We start from the raw sequence: 19,726 nt of genomic DNA, 5'->3' as shown, positions 1-19,726 counted from the left end.
TGAGTGAGGGAGCCAGGTGAGAGTGATGGCTGTGAGCAGTGGGGAGGTATTAGAGAGTGTGGGGGTCTGCAGAGAACTGGGGTTGAGTGCCTGGTCTGAAGGGGACAGTACTTCTTAGCTCTAGCTGATGGTTACAGTGCAAGAAGGTGGACCAGTGTTGCTTGATCATCCAGGTTTTTCAAGAAAAGTCAGAATTGTGGCTTTTTATGTGAAATATTTTGATTTATAAACGTTAGCTCAAATATTTTTAAAATATCTAACTGGCTAACTAGAACACACCATGGTCCAGACATGGCCCCAGCACGGGCGGTAGCAATCGCTGCTTTGTAGCTGTGCTTCTTGCAGGACAAGGTGGTCATGCAAAGTGGCGGGGTGGGGGGTGGGTCAGGCAGAAGCCCAAGGGCCCAGTGAGTGACTGCTATGAGCGTTCTGAGGGGTCTCTGTGACCTGGGCCAGTCAAGGTGGCATCTAAGAGGTGGGCTTGAGCTGTCCTTGAGGATGAGTAGAGAGAAAGGAATGCTGTTCTCAAACATGAGCCAGTTCTGCCTTGCAGCCATGGCACAAGACCACCTAGACAGGCCTGCAAGGCCATAGCCTGTTGTGGGCTATGGACACCCCCACCAGGCTCTGGAAACAGCTCAGTACTGTCCCTGCTCCAGTTGGGCTGTAGTTCAGGAAGCTGTTGCCAAGAGGGAGAAAGCTGACTGGGGACCCTGGAAACCGCAAGAGAGATGCCAGAGATAGCGCTGCCTGAGAAGGAAGGCCTGGAGCACTGCTGCCACCACACTTGGATGCCCTTTCTGACCCTAACCTCAGGTGCTTGTGGATACATCACCAGGTTCAGAGCAGGGCACTGTTGGTCTCCCTTCCTAGCATGCTCCAAGTTACTTTTCACTCTTGGCCAATAAACCCAGAAGCTTTTGACAGCTGGTGATGGGGCCCACGCATCTACCTTCTGAGTCCACAGAAGAGAGAACAGATCTCTGTGAGTTCCTGCAGGTTGGCAAAACAGGTCAACCCAGGGATTGGAATACAGGAGCGGGCCAGACTGAGGCCCAAGGAGGACTCAGGGTATTCAGAGTTGGGAGGCATTAGGGAGTGGTGAGGTCTGCAGAGAACTGGGGTTCAGAGACAGCAGTGGCCATGGATATCCAGAGTAGTCAAGGAGGGCTTCGTGGAGGAGGTGTGCCCAGAAGTGGGCCTTAAGGGAAAGGCGGCGATTTGGAGAGGCAGAGGTGGGAGAGAATGCAGAAGACAGAGTAAGGTATAGCAGTTGTGAAGTCGAGTGATAATTGCGTGCTTGATGTATGCCTAGCTGTGTTGAGCACTTTTCCTCATTCATTCTTTCACATGATTCTCACAGCACCTCATGAGGTGGCACTTTCACCATCAGTCTACTTTCAACGTGAGGAAACAGGCCCAGAGTCAACCCAACACCACGCAGCGAAAAGGTGATTTAGCCAGCACTGGAACCCAGAGTTGGGACCCATAAGCATGATGTCACCTTGTTTTATGAGTGGTGGCAGTGAGGAAGCCACCTGACTCCAGCCAGGGATGTGGCTGTCCGGCTGTCCCATGGCCCTGCACAGTTTTGGTTTGTTTCAGCTATGACTTCCCTGTCCCTGGTGCCTCTAAGGTGTGGTATACAGCAGGTGCTCAGTATGTCTTAGTTGGGAAGAGTTGTCTCGAGGAGACTGTTGAATGTTGTGGGAAGAGGTTGGAGTCCTAGTTCGGGGACTGGGTGACCTTGAGAGTGTGGGGGGACTGGAGCAAGTCAAATCCCAGCAGCCATTGGCTTTCACATTCTAGAAGCTGGGAGTGGGGCTGAAGTAAAGCCCAGGCCCATTGGCAGTAGGCGGAAGAGCTGAGGAAGCTCACTCTGAGGGAAGGGTGGTGCTGGGGAGGGCGTGGGAGGCCTTGGGGAGCCACAGGCCCATCTACCCATTCTGGGCCTGCAATGGAAGCAGGTGTAGGATTGAGCAGAGCCTTCAAGGATCATGCAGTCTTATCAATACCAGGCAAAAACCTATAAAAAAATTCAAGAGTAGGGCAAGAGTTGGGTAGCAGCGCAGAGGAGGAAGAGAAAGTGTCACCAGGCAGCCTGGGTTTGGTGCCAAGGGAGCAGGCGGGTGGTCAGTGCCGGAGCCCAGTGGAGGCTTCTGTGGGACTTGAGGGCCGACCTGGAAACAGGGGCATCCAGGGACAAGGCAGGACCTGTACCTCACAGAGCCCACGTGGATGCCCTCCTGGCTGTTGGGCTGGGCCTACCTGCCCAGGTGGGCTGCTGTTTCAGTGTTCTTCCTCCAAGAGGAAGTGCTCATCGGGAGCCAGGAATCTAACGAGGCACCCCCGGGGGACTGATGCCTGTGCCCTCCTCACCCCTGCGGGCTGTTCTGCCTTCCTCCCTTCCCAGGGCCTCCATTCTCAGTCCCCATTCTGGGTGCCAGCCCTGCAGGCCTGCTGAGCAGAAAAGAATCCATGGCATCTCCCTTGCCTTCCGGCCAACTGTGCCCTACCTGCCCCATGAAAACTGGTCCAGCTCCTCACTGACTCATGGAGGCTGCTCTTGGGGACAGAGGAGTAAGGGCCAAGCTCCCGCTCTGTTTCTGTGAAGTTCTGATGAGACCATAGGGCTTGGTCCAGGGTTCTGCACAGGGTGGGGGCTCAGGAGGGTATGAGGACAATGGGATGATTTGGGTGTCCTCTGTTATTTGGGAATATCTGTCATGTCACTAACTGCCTGATATTTATGATTGTAACCCAGAACTGCGCTTGGAGTCCACAGAGGTTAGGAGTCACTAGGGGAAGGGAGGTGACTCTCAGCAGGGGTCCCTGGAGAGGGCAGGCTGTTGAGGGACCTGAGGGCTTGGATCCTGCATTACAGCCTGTTTCTACCCATAGACGCCTGAGTGGCTCCCAGTACGTCATTCCTCCACTCAGCCCCCGAGGCCCCGGTGTCCTCACCTGCATGGCAGCAGCTGAAGGGCTGTTGAGGTCAGGCAGCCTAGATATCAGAAACCACCTCCAACTTGTTCAGACCTGGCAGATGTGCCTGAGCTCCATGCTGGGTGTTGCAGGACTGTAAACAGGTGCTATTATGTCACACACCTGGCCCTGAGTGTCCAGTGTGGAGGTGGTGGCCCCGGCGTCCACCAATCATAGTAACCTGTGCAGATCATGCCTGGTTCTGAGCTCTGCCCTGGGCCCTGCGTGGGCCATAAGAGGAGCCGCCACTCCACCAGATAGCTGACCAGCTGGCCAGAAGGTTGGCCTGGGGACTCCACCCATTTCTAACCCTCTGGCCAGAGCAAGAGTATCTGAATAATTGATAGGGGAGATGGGCAAGGTTTTCTACATCTTGGCTATTTCAAGTGTAGTTCTCTGACTGGCAGCAGCAGCCTCACCTGGGAGCTTGTTAGGAATACTGAGTCTCAGGCCCCAACTCCCATCCTTGAACCAGAATCTGCTTTGTAACAAGATGCTCTGTGATTCACGTACTCATTACAGTTTGGGAAGCAGTGCTCCCAGCCACTTCTATGTGGCCCATATGTTTTTCACGAATAGGTGAAACGAAAGTCCCACAAATTGATAGTTACAATGTGTGCTACATACCGATATTTTCAATTTAGTCATACATTTTTTAATGGTGAGATCATGACCCAGGAAATTCGTTTTGCAGTCCATGAAATTGCTGAGACCTGCACTTTGAAAAACATCTTGCTAGCTAACACCCTTTTGGATGTTTGAGTGACAAAACGGTTAATTTCGTGGGGTCACAGGGGTCAGATGTTTAGAGGACATCACATGTCCTTGACTCCTGAGACAGAAAATGTTGCCAATTTCCAAGGTCACCTGCCTTTGACTTCATGCATTTCTGAACTTTCCCACTTCCCAGGGGTTGGGGACCTGGGGCTCCTACACATGGCCTCCATGTGCTTCCACTTTTCTTTGGCAAACACCAACATGGTTGAATTATCAGGCCGGAGCTTAAGGGCTGCAGTCTGTTGGGGAAGTACATTCTCGCTGGAGTCCTGAAGGGGAGTGTGGGCTGGAATGGGGGATGGGGGGTTGGCAGTGAGCAGGCTCCGGTGGCTTCCTTAGGGAGAGCTGTGGGCATCTTCTGTTTGTCCTGGACAGCCTGGCCTCTCTCCTCCCCACTCCAGCAGGCAGCGTGGCCTCTGGGCTGGCCCTGCCCAGGGGGCCACCCAACAGCCTACAAAGGAGAATTCTAGCCCCAATAGTGCACTCTAGGTGAAGGTGTTGCTCCCACTGTGTGGGGATGGGAAGGAGAGAGGGGATGGAGGGGACTAGGGCCCGAAAGACAGCAACCAGCTCTGCCTATAATGGTCACCAGGAGCTCCTTGCTGGAGAGCCACCCGGAAGCACAGTGCTGTGCAGCACCGGGTGACATGGGAAGCGGCCATGGGGAAGGTGGCGTGGGAAGCGGCCAGGGGAAGGTGACGTGGGAAGCGGCACGGGGAAGGTGGAGTGAAGACGCCAGTGGATGTGATGAGTGGATTTAGCACCAGGAGAGCAGGGACAGCACTCTGGGCCCCATTGCCCACCACAGCTCTGATGCCACCCCCGCTGCTGACTTGCTGTCCTCCTGGGACGAGTGGACAGACTTGTGAGCCCCAAGGCTGCTGGTTTTTGTTTTTTTTTTTTATACTTTAAGTTCTAGGGTACATGTGCACAACGTGCAGGTTTGTTACATATGTATACATGTGCCATGTTGGTGTGCTGCACCCATTAACTCGTCACTTACATTAGGTATATCTCCTAATGCTATCCCTCCTCCCTCCCCCCTCCCCACAATAGAACCCGGTGTGTGATGTTCCCCTTCCTGTGTCCAAGTGATCTCATTGTTCAATTCCCACCTATGAGTGAGAACATGCGGTGTTTGGTTTTCTGTTCTTGTGATAGTTTGCTGAGAATGATGGTTTCCAGCTGCATCCATGTCCCTAGAAAGGATAGGAACTCATCTTTTTTTACGGCTGCATAGTATTCCATGGGGTATATGTGCCACATTTTCTTAATCCAGTCTGTCACTGATGGACATTTGGGTTGATTCCAAGTCTTTACTATTGTGAATAGTGCTGCAATAAACATACGTGTGCATGTGTCTTTATAGCAGCATGATTTATAATCCTTTGGGTACATACCCAGTAATGACATGGCTGGGTCAAATGGTATTTCTAGTTCTAGATCCTTGAGGAATCGCCACACTGTTTTCCATAATGGTTGAACTAGTTTACAGTCCCACCAACAGTGTAAAAGTGTTCCCATTTCTCCACATCCTCTCCAGCACCTGTTGTTTCCTGATTTTTTAATGATTGCCATTCTAACTGGTGTGAGATGGTATCTCATTGTGGTTTTGATTTGCATTTCTCTGACGGCGAGTGATGATGAGCATTTTTTCATGTGTCTGTTGGCTGTATGAATGTCTTCTTTTGAGAAATGTCTGTTTATATCCTTTGCCCAATTTTTGATGGGGTTGTTTGTTTTTTTCTTGTATATTTGTTTGAGTTCTTTGTAGATTCTGGATATTAGCCCTTTGTCAGATGAGTAGATTGCAAAAATTTTCTCCCATTCTGTAGGTTGCCTGTTCACTCTGATGGTAGTTTCTTTTGCTGTGCAGAAGCTCTTTAGTTTAATCATATCCCATTTGTCAATTTTGGCTTTTGCTGCCGTTGCTTTTGTGTTTTAGACATGAAGTCCTTGCCCATGCCTATGTCCTGAATGGTACTACCTAGGTTTTTTCTAGGGTTTTGATGGTATTAGGTCTAACATTTAAGTCTCTAAGCCATCTTGAATTAATTTTCGTATAAGGAGTAAGGAAAGGATCCAGTTTCAGCTTTCTACTTATGGCTAGCCAATTTTCCCAGCACCATTTATTAAATAGGGAATCCTTTCCCCATTTCTTGTTTCTGTCAGGTTTGTCCAAGATCAGATGGCTGTAGATGTGTGGTATTATTTCTGAGGGCTCTGTTCTGTTCCATTGTTCTATATCTCTGTTTTGGTACCAGTACCATGCTGTTTTGGTTACTGTAGCCTTATAGTATAGTTTGAAGTCAGGTAGTGTGATGCTTGCAGCTTTGTTCTTTTGGCTTAGGATTGTCTTGGCAATGCAGGTTCTTTTTTGGTTCCATATGAACTTTAAAGCAGTTTTTTCTAATTCTGTGAAGAAAGTCATTGGTATCTTAATGGGGATGGCATTGAATCTATAAATTACTTTGGGCAGTATGGCCATTTCCACAATATTGATTCTTCCTATCCATGAGAATGGTATGTTCTTCCATTTGTTTGTGTCCTCCTTTATTTCATTGAGCAGTGGTTTGTAGTTCTCCTTGAAGAGGTCCTTCACATCCCTTGTAAGTTGGATTCCTAGGTATTTTATTCTCTTTGAGGCTATTGTGAATGGGAGTTCATTCATGATTTGGCTCTCTGTTTGTTACTGGTGATAAGAATGCTTGTGATTTTTGCACATTGATTTTGCATCCTGAGACTTTGCTGAAGTTGCTTATCAGCTTAAGGAGATTTTGGGCTGAGACGATGGGGTTTTCTAAATATACAATCATGTCATCTGCAAACAGGGACAACTTGACTTCTTCTTTTCCTAACTGAATACCCTTTATTTCTTTCACTTGCCTGATTGCCCTAGGCAGAACTTCCAACACTATGTTGAATAGGAGTGGTGAGAGAGGGCATCCCTGTCTTGTGCCAGTTTTCAAAGGGAATGCTTCCAGTTTTTCCCCATTCATTATGATATTGGCTGTAGGTTTGTCATAAATAACTCTTATTATTTTGAGATACATTCCATCAACACTGAATTTACTGAGAGTTTTTAGCATGAAGGGCTGTTGAATTTTCTCAAAGGCCTTTTCTGAATCTAATGAGATAATCATGTGGTTCTTTGTCTTTCATTCTGTTTATATGCTGGATTACATTTATTGATTTGCATATGTTGAACCAGCCTTGCATCCCAGGGATGAAGCCCACTTGATCATGGTGGATAAGCTTTTTGATGTGCTGCTGGATTTGGTTTGCCAGTATTTTATTGAGGATTTTTGCATCGATGCTTATCAGGGATATTGGTCTAAAGGTCTAAAATTCTCTTTTTTTGTTGTGTCTCCGCCAGGCTTTGGTATCAGGATGATGTTGGCCTCATAAAATGAGTAAGGGAGGATTCCCTTTTTTTCTATTGATTGGAATAGTTTCAGGAGGAATGGTACCAGCTCCTCCTTATACCTCTGGTAGAATTCGGCTGTGAATCCATCTGGTCCTGGACTTTTTTTGGTGGGTAGGCTATTAATTATTGCCTCAATTTCAGAGCCTACTATTGGTCTATTCAGGGATTCAACTTCTTCCTGGTTTAGTCTTGGGAGAGTGTAAGTGTCCAGGAAATTATCCATTTCTTCTAGGTTTTCTAGTTTATTGGCATAGAGGTGTTTATAGTATTCTCTGATGGTAGTTTGTATTTCTGTGGGGTTGGTGGTGATATCCCCTTTATCATTTTTTATTGCATCTATTTGATTCTTCTCTCTTTTCTTCTTTATTAGTCTTGCTAGAGGTCTATCAATTTTGTTGATCTTTTCAAAAAACCAGCTCCTGGATTCCTTGGTATTTTGGAGGGTTTTTTGTGTCTCTATCTCCTTCATTTCTGCTCTGATCTTAGTTATTTCTTGCCTTCTGCTAGCTTTTGAATGTATTTGCTCTTGCTTCTCTAGTTCTTTTAATTGTGATGTTAGGGTGTCAATTTTAGATCCTTCCTGCTTTCTCTTGTGGGCATTTAGTGCTCTAAATTTCCCTCTACACACTGCTTTAAATGTGTCCCAGAGATTCTGGTATGTTGTATCTTTGTTCTCATTGGTTTCAAAGAACATCTTTATTTCTGCCTCCATTTCATTATATACCCAGTAGTCATTCAGGAGCAGGTTTTTCAGTTTCCATGTAGTTGAGCGGTTTTGATTGAATTTCTTAGTCCTGAGTTCTAGTTTAATTGTACTGTGGTCTGAGAGACAGTTTGTTATAATTTCTGTTCTTTTACATTTGCTAAGGAGTGCTTTACTTCCAACTATGTGGTCAATTTTGGAATAAGTGCGATGTGGTGCTGAGAAGAATGTATATTCTGTTGATTTGGGGTGGAGAGTTCTGTAGGTGTCTATTAGGTCCACTTGGTGCAGAGTTGAGCTCAATTCCTGGATATCCTTGTTAACTTTCTGTCTCGTTGATCTGTCTAATATTGACAGTGGAGTGTTAAAGTCTCCCATTATTATTGTATGGGAGTCTAAGTCCCTTTGTAAATCTCTAAGGACTTGCTTTATGAATCTGGGTGCTCCTGTATTGGGTGCATATATATTTAGGATAGTTAGCTCTTCCTGGTGAATTGATCCCTTTACCATTATGTAATGGCCTTCTTTGTCTCTTTTGATCTTTGATGGTTTAAAGTCTGTTTTATCAGAGACTAGGATTGCAACCCCTGCTTTTTTTTGTTCTCCATTTGCTTGGTAGATCTTCCTCCATCCCTTTATTTTGAGCCTATGTGTGTCTCTGCATGTGAGATGGGTCTCCTGAATACAGCAAACTGATGGGTCTTGACTCTTTATCCAATTTGCCAGTCTGTGTCTTTTAATTGGAGCATTTAGTCCATTGACATTTAAGGTTAATATTGTTATGTGTGAACTTGATCCTATCATTATGATATTAGTTGGTTATTTTGCTCGTTAGTTGATGCAGTTTCTTCCTAGCATCGATGGGCTTTGCATTTTGGCATGTTTTTGCAATGACTGGTACCGGTTATTCCTTTCCATGTTTAGTGTTTCCTTCAGGATCTCTTGTAGGGCAGGCCTACTGGTGACAAAATCTCTAAGCATTTGCTTGTCTGTAAAGGATTTTATTTCTCCTTCACTTATGGAACTTAGTTTGGCTGGATATGAAATTCTGAGTTGAAAATTCTTTTCTTTAAGAATGTTGAATATTGGCCCCCACTCTCTTCTGGCTTGTAGAGTTTCTGCCGAGAGATCTGCTCTTAGTCTGATGGGATTCCCTTTGTGGGTAACCCGACCTTTCTCTCTGGCTGCCCTTAACATTTTTTCCTTCATTTCAACTTTGGTGAATCTGGCAATTATGTGTCTTGGAGTTGCTCTTCTCGAGGAGTATCTTTGTGGCGTTCTCTGTATTTCCCGAAGTTGAATGTTGGCCTGCCTTACTAGGTTGGGAAAGTTCTCCTGGATGATATCCTGAAGAGTGTTTTCCAACTTGGTTCCATTTTCCCTCTCACTTTCAGGCACACCAATCAGACATAGATTTGGTCTTTTCACATAATCCCATATTTCTTGGAGCCTTTGTTCATTTCTTTTTACTCTTTTTTCTCTACACTTCTCGCTTCATTTCATTCATTTGATCTTCAATCACTGATACTCTTTCTTCCAGTTGATCGAGTCAGTTACTGAAGCTTGTGCATTTGTCACATAGTTCTCATGTCACGGTTTTCATCTCTATCAGTTCTTTTAAGGTCTTCTCTGTGTTGATTATTCTAGTTATCCATTCATCCATTATTTTTTCAAGGTTTTTAGTTTCTCTGCGCTGGTTATGTAGTTCCTCCTTTAGCTCTGAGAAGTTTGATTGACTGAAGGCTTCTACTCTCAACTTGTCAAAGTCATTTTCCATCCAGCTTTGTTCCATTGCTGGCGATGAGCTGCGTTCCTTTGGAGGGGGAGATGCACTCTGATTTTTTGAATTTCCAGCTTTTCTGCACTGCTTTTTCCCCATCTTTGTGGTTTTATCTGCCTTTGGTCTTTGATAATGGTGATGTACTGGTGGGGTTTTGGTGTGGGGTGTCCTTTCTGTTTGTTAGTTTTCCTTCTAACAGTCAGTACCCTCAGCTGCAGGTCTGTTGGAGTTTGCTTGAAGTCCATTTCAGACCCTGTTTGCCGGGGTATCAGCAGCGGAGGCTGCAGAAGATAGAATATTGCTGAACAGCAAGTGTTGCTGTCTGATTCTTGCTCTGGAAGCTTTGTCTCATGGGTGTACTCAGCCGTGTGAGGTGTGAGGTGTCGGTCTGTACCTAGTGGGGGATGTCTCCCAGTTAGGCTACTCAGGGGTCAGGGACCCACTTGAGCAGGCAGTCTGTCCGTTCTCAGATCTCAACCTCCGTGCTGGGAGAACCACTGCTCTCTTCAAAGCTGTCAGACAGGGACATTTACATCTGGAGAGGTTTCTGCTACTTTTCGTTTAGCTATGCCCTGTCCCCAGAGGTGGAGTCTACAGAGGCAGGCAGGCCTCCTTGAGCTGCGGTGGGCTCCACCCAATTCGAGCTTCCCAGCAGCTTCGTTTACCTACTTAGGCCTCAGCAATGGCGGATGCCCCTCCCCCGGCCTCGCTGCCGCCTTGCAGTTAGATCTCAGACTGCTGTGCTAGCAATGAGGGAGGCTCCGTGAGCATGGGACACTCTGGGCCAGGTGTGGGATGTAATCTCCTGGTGTGCTGTTTGCTAAGACCCTTGGTAAAGCGCAGTATTAGGGTGGGAGTTACCCGATTTTCCAGGTGTTGTGTGTCTCCATTTCCTTTGGCTAGGGAAAGGAATTCCCTTCCCCCTTGTCCTTCCCAGATGAGGCAATGCCTCGCCCTGCTTCAGCTCTCGCTGGTCGGACTGCACCCGTGGACCAGCACCAACTGTCTGACACGCCCCAGTGAGATGAACCCGGTACCTCAGTTGAAAATGCAGAAATCACCCATCTTCTGTGTCGCTCATGCTGGGAGCTGGAGGCTGGAACTGTTCCTGTTCAGCCATCTTGGGCGTGCCCCCTGGCTGCTGATCTTAGGATCACCAAGCAAGCCCCCTGCAGCACCACCTGGGCCCCTGCAGTGGGCCTGGCATCCACAGGAGGCCGGACCACTTGCAGTAGCCAAAAGCCAAAAGATGAGCCAGGAAGCAGAAATTGGGGTCTTCTTGATATTCCTTGGTGGGGTGTCACAAGGGTGTGCTGCTGGAGTGAGTTGGGCGCTGGGGGTGGAGAGGAAAGAGCCTGATGAAGTGTGGGGTGCAGTGCTGCCTCCATACGGGCCTTAAATGATGGATTCCCTGAGAAGTGCTGGTAGGCCCTGGAGCAGATGCATCTCATCTGGTTTGCAGGTCACTGAACTCATTCCTGAGGATTGGAGGAGGAGGTAATGCCCCTAATGCCTGGCTGTTCTTAAAAGGATTGGCTAAATTGATAGCTCCTAATGCCATTTGTCACTGGGTGGGCAGGAAAGGATACTGAGAGGGTTGGCTTCGCTGATTGTCTCTGGCCTGTGGGTGCTCTCCAATGTCAGCCTTACCTTTTCCTCCAGACCTCCAGCCTATGAAGGTCAGACTCAAAGTCAAACATGGCCAGGAATTAGAGGGAGAAACTGGCACCATATCATCTCAGGCTGCCCCACGGTGTTCACAGAAACCCCTTCCAGAGCACTAGTTTCCTAAGGAAGCTACAGAGTGCTGGGCTGAGAGCAGCAAGGAATGGGGAGGAAGGGGAGGAAGGGAAAGGGGAGTTTATTTGGGTCTAGGGTGGGGAGGGGACACCAGTGTGGAGAGAGGCAACTTTTTGTCAAAAACATGGGTGATTCTCATTTTTGTCCTTAAAAATATCCAGGCTTACTGGGCTGTGGTGACAAGCACAGACTGTGATTGGCTGCAGCAGGAGGTGGGGAGTCCCTGGGCTGGCAGCCTAGGCTGGATGAGGTCTTTCAACAGAGATGCAGCCCCAGGAAGAAAGCCTGCACACATCCTTTTCGCCAGACAGACACAGATGTGGCCCACCTTGGTGGCCCTCAGTCCTCTCTGGGAAACACAGGCGAAGGAGCTCCGGAGCGGGTCCTGCTGCAGCCTGGGCCCTCTGTGTCCTCCAGAAAGCTGTGCCCACACTGGCTCTCCCCTCCAGCTGTAGGCTTAGGGCTGCCCGCCCCTCTGGTGCCCTTTACAGCAAAGTGCAGCCTCAGCATTTTTCCTACTCCTGCTGCTTGCCTTTTAGTTCCTCCTCATCTATCACCTGGCAGGGAATCGGAGCAGAGCCGGGAGAGGAGGGGAGAGGCATGTCTTTTGTGTTCTTCTACCTTCCCTCTTTTCCTTTTCCTTCTTCCTCTGGTTCTGTCCTTTCTTCACTTTCACTGATCATTAAAACATAAATTCCTGGCTGACTCTCTCAGCTTAGCCTGCAGCCCAGCTGTTTGGGGACTTCCCATCTGGATCCTACTGGGAATGAGACACTGAGCTGGGCTGAAACCCCCAAAGCTCAGGCAGGAAGGCAGCAAAACAAGCCTGGAGGAGACTTCCCTTGCCCTGTGTCTCCACCAGCCAGAGAAAGCTCTACCCTATTCCTTCACAATCTTCTTGCCTTAAAAATGTGTTGGAACTTTTCTAGGTGGATACCCCAAAGAATAAACAGGGACTCAGATGGATCCTTGTACACTCATGTTCAAAGCAGCATTATTCACAACAGCAAAAGGTGCAAACAACCCAAATGTCCATCGATGGATGAATGGATAAATAAAATGTGGTCTAGATATACAGTGTACTATTGTGATATGATGTCTTATTCAGCCATAAAAGGGCATGAAATTCTGATTCATGTTACAATGTGGATAGACCTTGAAAGTGTTATGCTAAGTGAAATAAATCAGTCATAAAAGGACGAATATTGCATGATTCCTCTTATAGGAGGTACCTAGAGTAGGCAGATTCATAGAGAGAAGGTAGGACAGTGGTTACCAGGGGTTAGAGAGAAGGGTGAGGAAGAGTTATTTGTTTAGTGGGCACAGAGTTTCTGTTTGGGTTGATAAAAAAGTTCTGGAAATAGATAGTGATGATGGCTCATAACATTATGAATGTACTTAAAGCCACTGAATTATGTACTCAAAAATCGTTAAGATTATAAAGTTTTGATTTGTTTGGTTTGGTTGGTTGTTTTTGTTTTTGTTGTTGTTGTTTTATTTTGTTTTTGCTTTCAGACAGAAACTCACTCTGTCACCCAGGCTGGAGTGCAGCAACACAATTATAGCTCACTGTAACCTCAAACTCCTGGGCTCAAGCAATCCTCCCGCCTTAGCCTCCTGAGTAGCTGGGACTGCAGGTGTGTGTGACCATGCTCAGCTAATTTTTAAAAAGTTTTTTGCAAAGACAAGATCTTGCTATGTTGCCTAGGCTGGTCTCAAATTCCTGGCTTCAAGAGATCCTCCCGTCTCAGCCTCCCAAAGGGCTGGGATTACAGGCATGAGCCACTGCACTCAGCTGAATGCTGTTTTATGTTGCATATATTTGACCGTAATAAAAAATTCAGGGCCTTAGCACCTGGCTGTACTTCCAGGCTAAGAGCTATGGAGGTGGACGGGCAGAGGAGGGCCACGCTCTCTCCCTCTCTCTGCTCCTTCTTCTTCTCTTGTGATTGAGGTGAAGCTCAGGAATTTTCTGCTTTGCATGTTCCCCGCTTTTCTGAAGCAGGGGCCTCCCCACTCCCTCGCTGGGCTCCACTGTGGAACAGGGAAGTGATGTATTCTCCTGTTCACCCTGGAAAATGAGAGTTTCTGGAGGAGCTGAAATCCCTGGGAGAGAGTGAAAAGGAGGGGAGGACCGGCAAGTAAGGGGGGCTAGGGATCTGGCGGCCACTGTGGGTAACTGCAGCTCACCCCACTTGGAGTTGCTGAGGGACCACGTGAAGCATGCCTGGAATTGTCTGAGACACTGAAGAGGGGAGTATTTGTCCCACTGAGGACAGCTGCATGCAGCACTAGCTCCTCATACTTCCAGGTTGCAGGTGCCAGGGGCCAGGGGCTTCCTGCAGGCATCTCCTGACTGCAGAGGAGGCCTGGGCAGGAGGCCCCGGGGCAGCTGAGGTGAGGCGCCGCTGGGCTACCCCACATGAATCTGGCTGGGCAGCAAACACTAGAGTAGGAGGAATGGCCGAGAGGACGTGAGGACACAAGAGGCACCTGCAGAGCGCATCCTCTTCCTTCCTTGGGGCACCAAAAGGCTGCAGGTTTGGGATGGGTCTCAATCCTGTCCCCTTTCTTAGCAACTATTATGAGTTTGGGGTGATGACCGTGCCCAGGCTCCCTCACGGGACCCTGACACAGCCCTGAGACACTCGAGCATGTTTGGGAGAGCCCTGCAGAGCCGGCCAGAGGCTGCATCTGCAGGCAGAGCCCGGCACTCTATCCTCCTGAAAACGGCTCCGTGTAGAGTTCCTGCAAAACCCGGTTTTCTGACTGCACCTGTTAGGTGTGCCAGGAAGCCCTTGATAAGATCTGAAGTCTTCAAGGAATAATGGGCGTGGCCTTGTGTATTGACTTCTCCTGCAGGCGACTCCTTTTCAGCCCTCTCTGGACATCAGCAGTGTAATTCCCATCCAGTGGAGGCCAGCTGCCCAGGGCCAGGCACAGAGCCTGCATAGGGCCAGCTCTCCGGAACCTGTGCCCAGCTGGGGAATAAGCACATGCGCAGCACTTGAAGAATTCACTGCTCACTGGAGAGTCAGTATAGACTAGGGAGCTTGGAGGTGGCCTGAGGGACTCAGCAGGCCACCAGGAAGGGGGATGGAGAGAAGGCAGTGGGGTATAGGCATAGTCGTGCGGACCTGGAGCTCTCCTGTGTGAACTTGGGCAAGTTACTTAATCTCTCTGAATCTCCATTTTCTCTTCTAAGTAGCATAATTATGCTGATCCCATAGGGTTGCTGTGAAGGTGAAGTGAGTGGAGGCAGATCAAGTACTGATGTGTCTGGGGCATGATAAAGGCACAGCAGACACTCGTCATTCCTACTGTTAGCAGAAATTGCAGTATTCATACCCATAGCCAACCCTGGGTGAATCTTGCTTAGTAGCCTGCCGTGAAACCAAGGCAATGCTCTGGCCTTCTGTGCGTATAAGAACCTCTAGGTTTGGCAGGTGGAGGGAAGGAGAAAATGCTTCCAGGTGACGGGTTCAGTGTGAGCAAAAGCACAGAGGCAGGAAAGAGCATCCTGTATTCATTTTCTATTGCTTCCTAAAAGATTACTACAAATAGCAGCATAAAACAATACCATTCATTATCTCACAGTTCTGTAAGTCAGAAGTCTGGCACAGCATCTCATGAGTCTGAAGTCAAGTTGTTAGCCAAGTTGAATTCTTGGAGGCTCTGGAGGAAAAGTCTGCTTCCAAGCTCATTGGTTCTTGGGTGAATTTACTTCATCGCAGATGTAGAATGAGGTGCCCACTTCCTTGCCAGCTGTTGACCAGGGATTGCTCTCAACTACTAGAGGCCGCCCATGTGCCTTACTTACCATGTGTCCCTCCTCCTTCAAGCCAACAACAGTGCATTGAGTCTTTCTCATGCTTTGGATCTCTGGCTTCTACTGTCTCTGAGCTCAGTCCCAGATTTAATGGGCTCAGGTGCTTGGGTCACGCCCTCCTGAATAGTCTCCTTATCTTAAAGTAAACTAATTTGGAATTTAATTGTGTCTGCAAAATCCCTTCTCAAGAGTATCTAGACTCCTGGCGAGTAACTGGGAGAGGGTGTATACCCAAGGCTGTCTTAGAATTCTGTCTACCACACCTACCATATGCCCAGAACAAGGACCAGAGTAGCCAGGGGATAACTTAGGCATGGGCAGCCGTGCAGCAGGAGGGGTAAGGTGGGTACTGGTGCTATGGGGAGGTGGAAGGACCTGTAGGCTTTGAGTGGCAGGTGGAGGAAGAGGCAATGGACAGTGTCCCCCATGCCCCTGCCTGTGGCCCTTGCCACCAAATGTGCATATCCCAATCACAGCTGACTCTCTGCAGACCTGCTGCCACCCCTGCCTCCACATCTGGTTTCCTCATTCTGAGAAGGGCACCACCTGGGCCTGAAACCTCCAATCCTCTGATTCCTCCCTCTAGGATGGGTGGACAGACCCAGCTCCAAGACCGCTGAGCTCAGAGACCCAGAGCAAGGCCCTGCAGCACCTCAGAGCACCCTGCAGCAGGCCTGGGGTCCAAGGGAGGCTGAGCCCCTTGCAGCAGCCAAAAGCCTAAAAATGAACTGGGAAAGCAGCAGAAGATGTGTGCGCAGCAGGGCAGTTCTCCTTCCCCTGGGAAGTTCTTCCTCTCCGTTCCCTCACCCTTGGAGAAGGCAGTGAGGGTGTTGGGGAGTCAACATTCATGTTCTCAGCAGCATTTCTGGAACCCAGCACACCATTTCTTGCCCTGCTTTGGGCTCACTGCAGTTTAAACACTCAACAAACCCTAGATTATTGGCAAATAACTGTGTTCCAAAGAAGGTCTCAGGGTTAAGGTTCTTAGGTTCAAGGTTTTGAAATTCAAATGCTCCATTAAACCTGCTAGGACCTCGCCTTTATTACTGGCAGCAGCATTCACGCTGCTCTATGTGACTTCAGAGCCCTGTGTGTGCAGGATTCAGGCCTTCTCTGTGCTTTGTGTGGTAGTGGTTTGGTAGAAGGCTGTGCTACTATTTGTGATAATAAAAGCACGTGGAGACTGTTTTCTCTGGCAGATCAGGATCTTCCATGGAGATCACAGATCTCCAGATAATAAAAGAGGCACAAGACAAGTTTTAAAGCCCCTTCCCATCTAGCCTGGAGCCTATCAGGAAGGAAAGGATCCTTGGCCTGGAGGTGAGAAAGGTTCTAGCTTTCCTCACTCCCAAGTGGGTCATGTGTGAGCTTCTGGGGAAAGCAAGGGAGAGGGGAGTGAAGAGGGCAGTGGTGGGGAGGTCCCAGCAGACCTGGGCCCCTGCAGGGCTGGGTTGAGCACGTCAGCTCCAGAGATTGCAGTTCTGTTGGTGGACTTTAGCTAGTGTTCCAGCAACAGCTGGTCATCTATGCCATGCTGCCCTAGAGAGAGGGCCAGAGGGCTAATGGGGTTAGTCATGGCCCTGTAAGGGTGACCAGGCAGTGTCTGTGGCTAGGCCATATCAGCATGGACAGTGCAGCAAGCCTTTCTCGTTCTACCAGTGAAAACCAGTCACGTTCCTGCAGACTCATCATAGGTGTGTTCCAGTAGCTGCACCAGAGCAAGGCTGCAAAATCCTGCTTATAAGTTATAGCCCATAGGCTTCAACTAATTTAGGGGACAGTCGAGTGACCAAAAAGAAAGTCTCCTCCTAAGTAGGCATTTTCTTGGAGGACCTGAGCCCCTCAGAGGTTGGTGTCTCGGGCCCCATTGTGCACCCTCAATCTTGGTTCTGTGGTTTATTTCATCCTGCTTTGTGGTAGATTCTGTTAAATCTGAGGCAGGAAGTGAGGCTTGGCCTGTAGGCCGAGTTCATCTTCTGCCTTTCCCAGCGATTAAGGCTTAGGTAGACACTAACTCTGACACTGCACAGTGCCTGTGCTGGCCAGTCAGACAAGTGACCTGCATTCCCTGGGCCTGTCTCCTGCCCCACACAGTGGGAATTACAGCACATCATTTATGCTGAGGGCAAGCCAGCTCCCCACTGACTTCTCAAGGTTGTTGGAAGAACAGAACGCCATGATGGATAAGAAGATGCTTCCAGGAGCAGAGTGTGTTTCCCAGGTGTGGGCATCGTCGTCTCCTCCAGCAGCATCTCACGGAGTTCTCTGTCTTCTTTCCCACCAGTCCCGGCCCAGGCCCCTGAGCCGGCAGGATGGAAAACTCCTCTGCAGCGTCAGCCTCCTCGGAGGCGGGGAGCAGCCGCTCCCAGGAGATCGAGGAGCTGGAGCGCTTCATCGACAGCTACGTGCTGGAGTACCAGGTGCAGGGGCTGCTGGCTGACAAGACAGAGGGTGATGGCGAGAGCGAGAGGACCCAGTCCCACATCTCCCAGGTGAGTGCTGGCCTGGGGTTAGGGGAGCTTGGCAAACTCAGAGGGGATGACGCAGGGATCCCTAATTCTGGGCAGCATCCAGTTGCTTGACACTAGACTGCCAAGGCACGAATGGTCCCACCCAGCAGAGCACCCATTATCCGGCAGGTGGTCTTTGGGATCCAGGCAGGAGGTGCCCTGGGTGTGCACGCAGACCCTCTGACCCACCTCCACTCCTCCCTATCCATTGAGGCTTTGGGGCCCAGCCAGGCCCACAAGTCTTTGAACACACGTCTCTTGAGTACCTACTATGTGCTGTACGCTGTTCCCTGTCCTCAATAAGCTTATGTTCTAGAAAAGGTCTGGAGGTTTTGCTTCTCCATAATGCACACCAACAAAGAACTGTAACTTGTGGATATTTTCTCTGATTTCAAATACAAGCAGTTGTTGGCAGCCAAAGGAATGACTCTTGTGGGCTTCTCAACCAGGGCTCTGTATGCCAGACATACTTAGATATATGAGGCAATCTAACTAGTGTTCTGGGTTGGTCCTGCCCCCCCTGCCTCAGTCTGTGGCATCCCTAACCTTGGAGGGGAGATGGACTCATCTGAAAGATCGTGGGCTGAGATTTCAAAGTCTTGGCTTCTCCCAAATAAAGTATGAATGCATTCAGGATAGGGACCCTGTCAAGCGTATCTTTGCCTAACAGCACAAATCCTCAGCAGATTTTTGTTCAAGAGCTGGTTCCAGATTGGCTTGTAGCTGCCTGTGTGACCTTGGGCAGAACCCTCAATATCTGTGGGGCTGAGTTTTCTTATCTGGCAAATGGGGATTATGCTGTTGCCTCAGAATGTTGGAAGGTCAGACGGTAAGAAGTACAAAAGCTGCAGAGAGTCAGTGCTGCCTGCACAAGCATGTACAGGACAGTCCCCTCTCTCTGGAGTCAGGGTTCTGGGGATCCACCTCTCGTACGTGTTATCCCATCTCCAAGCCCCGGACTCCCGGGACAATCAGAAGGTGAGCTACCTGGGTGCACCCTGCTTTGGGAAAAGGCTGAGTCCAACTACCAGGCTCACTTTTTGGGTGGGACCCCTAGCTTTTTAGAAGCCAGAACAAACTTTTGGCTTTCCTGGAACTCAGACTAGGAGTCACTCTGGGAAATACTGAAGCCACAGTAATTCCATGCCCTGTTCCCACTAGGAAGCAGGGGACAGAAAATAGCCCTGGCGGAGAAAAAAAAATAGATGTGATGCTTTCTTTAGTGTCCTTGAGGTTCTAAAATCATAAGTAATGTAAGCCTATAATTTGTTTGTTATTCAATCCACGAGTGTTTAACAAGCTTCTGTTCTGTGCCAGGCACTATTCTAGGACTCATATCTAGGATTGAGCAACAAAGCCCTGCCCTCATGGAACGTGCATTCTAGTCGTGGGTGATCATTGCGATGGAGAAAAGTAAAGCTGGAAAATGGAATGGGGAGTGAGGAGGAGCAGGAGGGGCTTGCAGTTTTAAGTAGGGTAGTCAGGGAAGCTGGCACGTAGGGGAGGGAGGGGTGAGTAGTGGAGATATCTGGAGAGGAACATCCGGGCAGAAGGAGCAGCCCGTGCCAGGCCTGGGCTGGAAGAAGAGTCCAGGCCCAGCCAGCAGGCCAGGGTGCTGGAGCAGAGGGTGAGGGAGGGAGAGCTGCGGAGATGAGTCACAGGGATGATGGGGACTGTGTCATCGGGAGGTGCGAGGCCTGAGCCCTGGAGTTGGCCCCACATGAGGAAGAAAGGATGTGAGGAGAAGTGAGCCAAGACACCAGCGAGGCAGGAGGGAACCAGGCCACGCAGAGTGCTGGAGCCCAGGAGGGGCGTCGAGGGAGCGGGATGGGGAGACTGCCTTGCAGGCTGCTGCCAGGCCGGGTAAGAGGGACTGAGAATGGCTGACTGAGCAGGGGGAGCCTGACGGGGGAGT

At 49.2% G+C, this 19,726-nt stretch overlaps 1 protein-coding gene across 8 annotated transcripts in view; it reads left to right on the top strand.

The window, feature by feature from the left end:
- CTIF (cap binding complex dependent translation initiation factor) overlaps positions 1–19,726 on the top strand; it is a 340,186-nt gene that overhangs the window by 69,245 nt on the left and 251,215 nt on the right. For all 8 annotated transcript variants that reach the window (XR_004429165.1, XM_033177797.1, XM_033177791.1 and 5 more), the window contains one exon: positions 17,586–17,793. Coding sequence is in view for 7 of the 8 variants with exons in the window: in XM_033177797.1 (XP_033033688.1) it covers positions 17,614–17,793 (180 nt within the window). In the remaining variant the exon portion in view is untranslated. The remainder of the gene's footprint in view (positions 1–17,585; positions 17,794–19,726) is intronic.

Source organism: Trachypithecus francoisi, unplaced genomic scaffold (genome assembly GCF_009764315.1).
Source record: "Trachypithecus francoisi isolate TF-2019V2 unplaced genomic scaffold, Tfra_2.0 Lachesis_group19, whole genome shotgun sequence".
Taxonomy (NCBI): domain Eukaryota; kingdom Metazoa; phylum Chordata; class Mammalia; order Primates; family Cercopithecidae; genus Trachypithecus; species Trachypithecus francoisi.
Note: the sequence above shows the minus strand (reverse complement) of the source record. Positions and strands in the feature narration are given on the sequence as shown.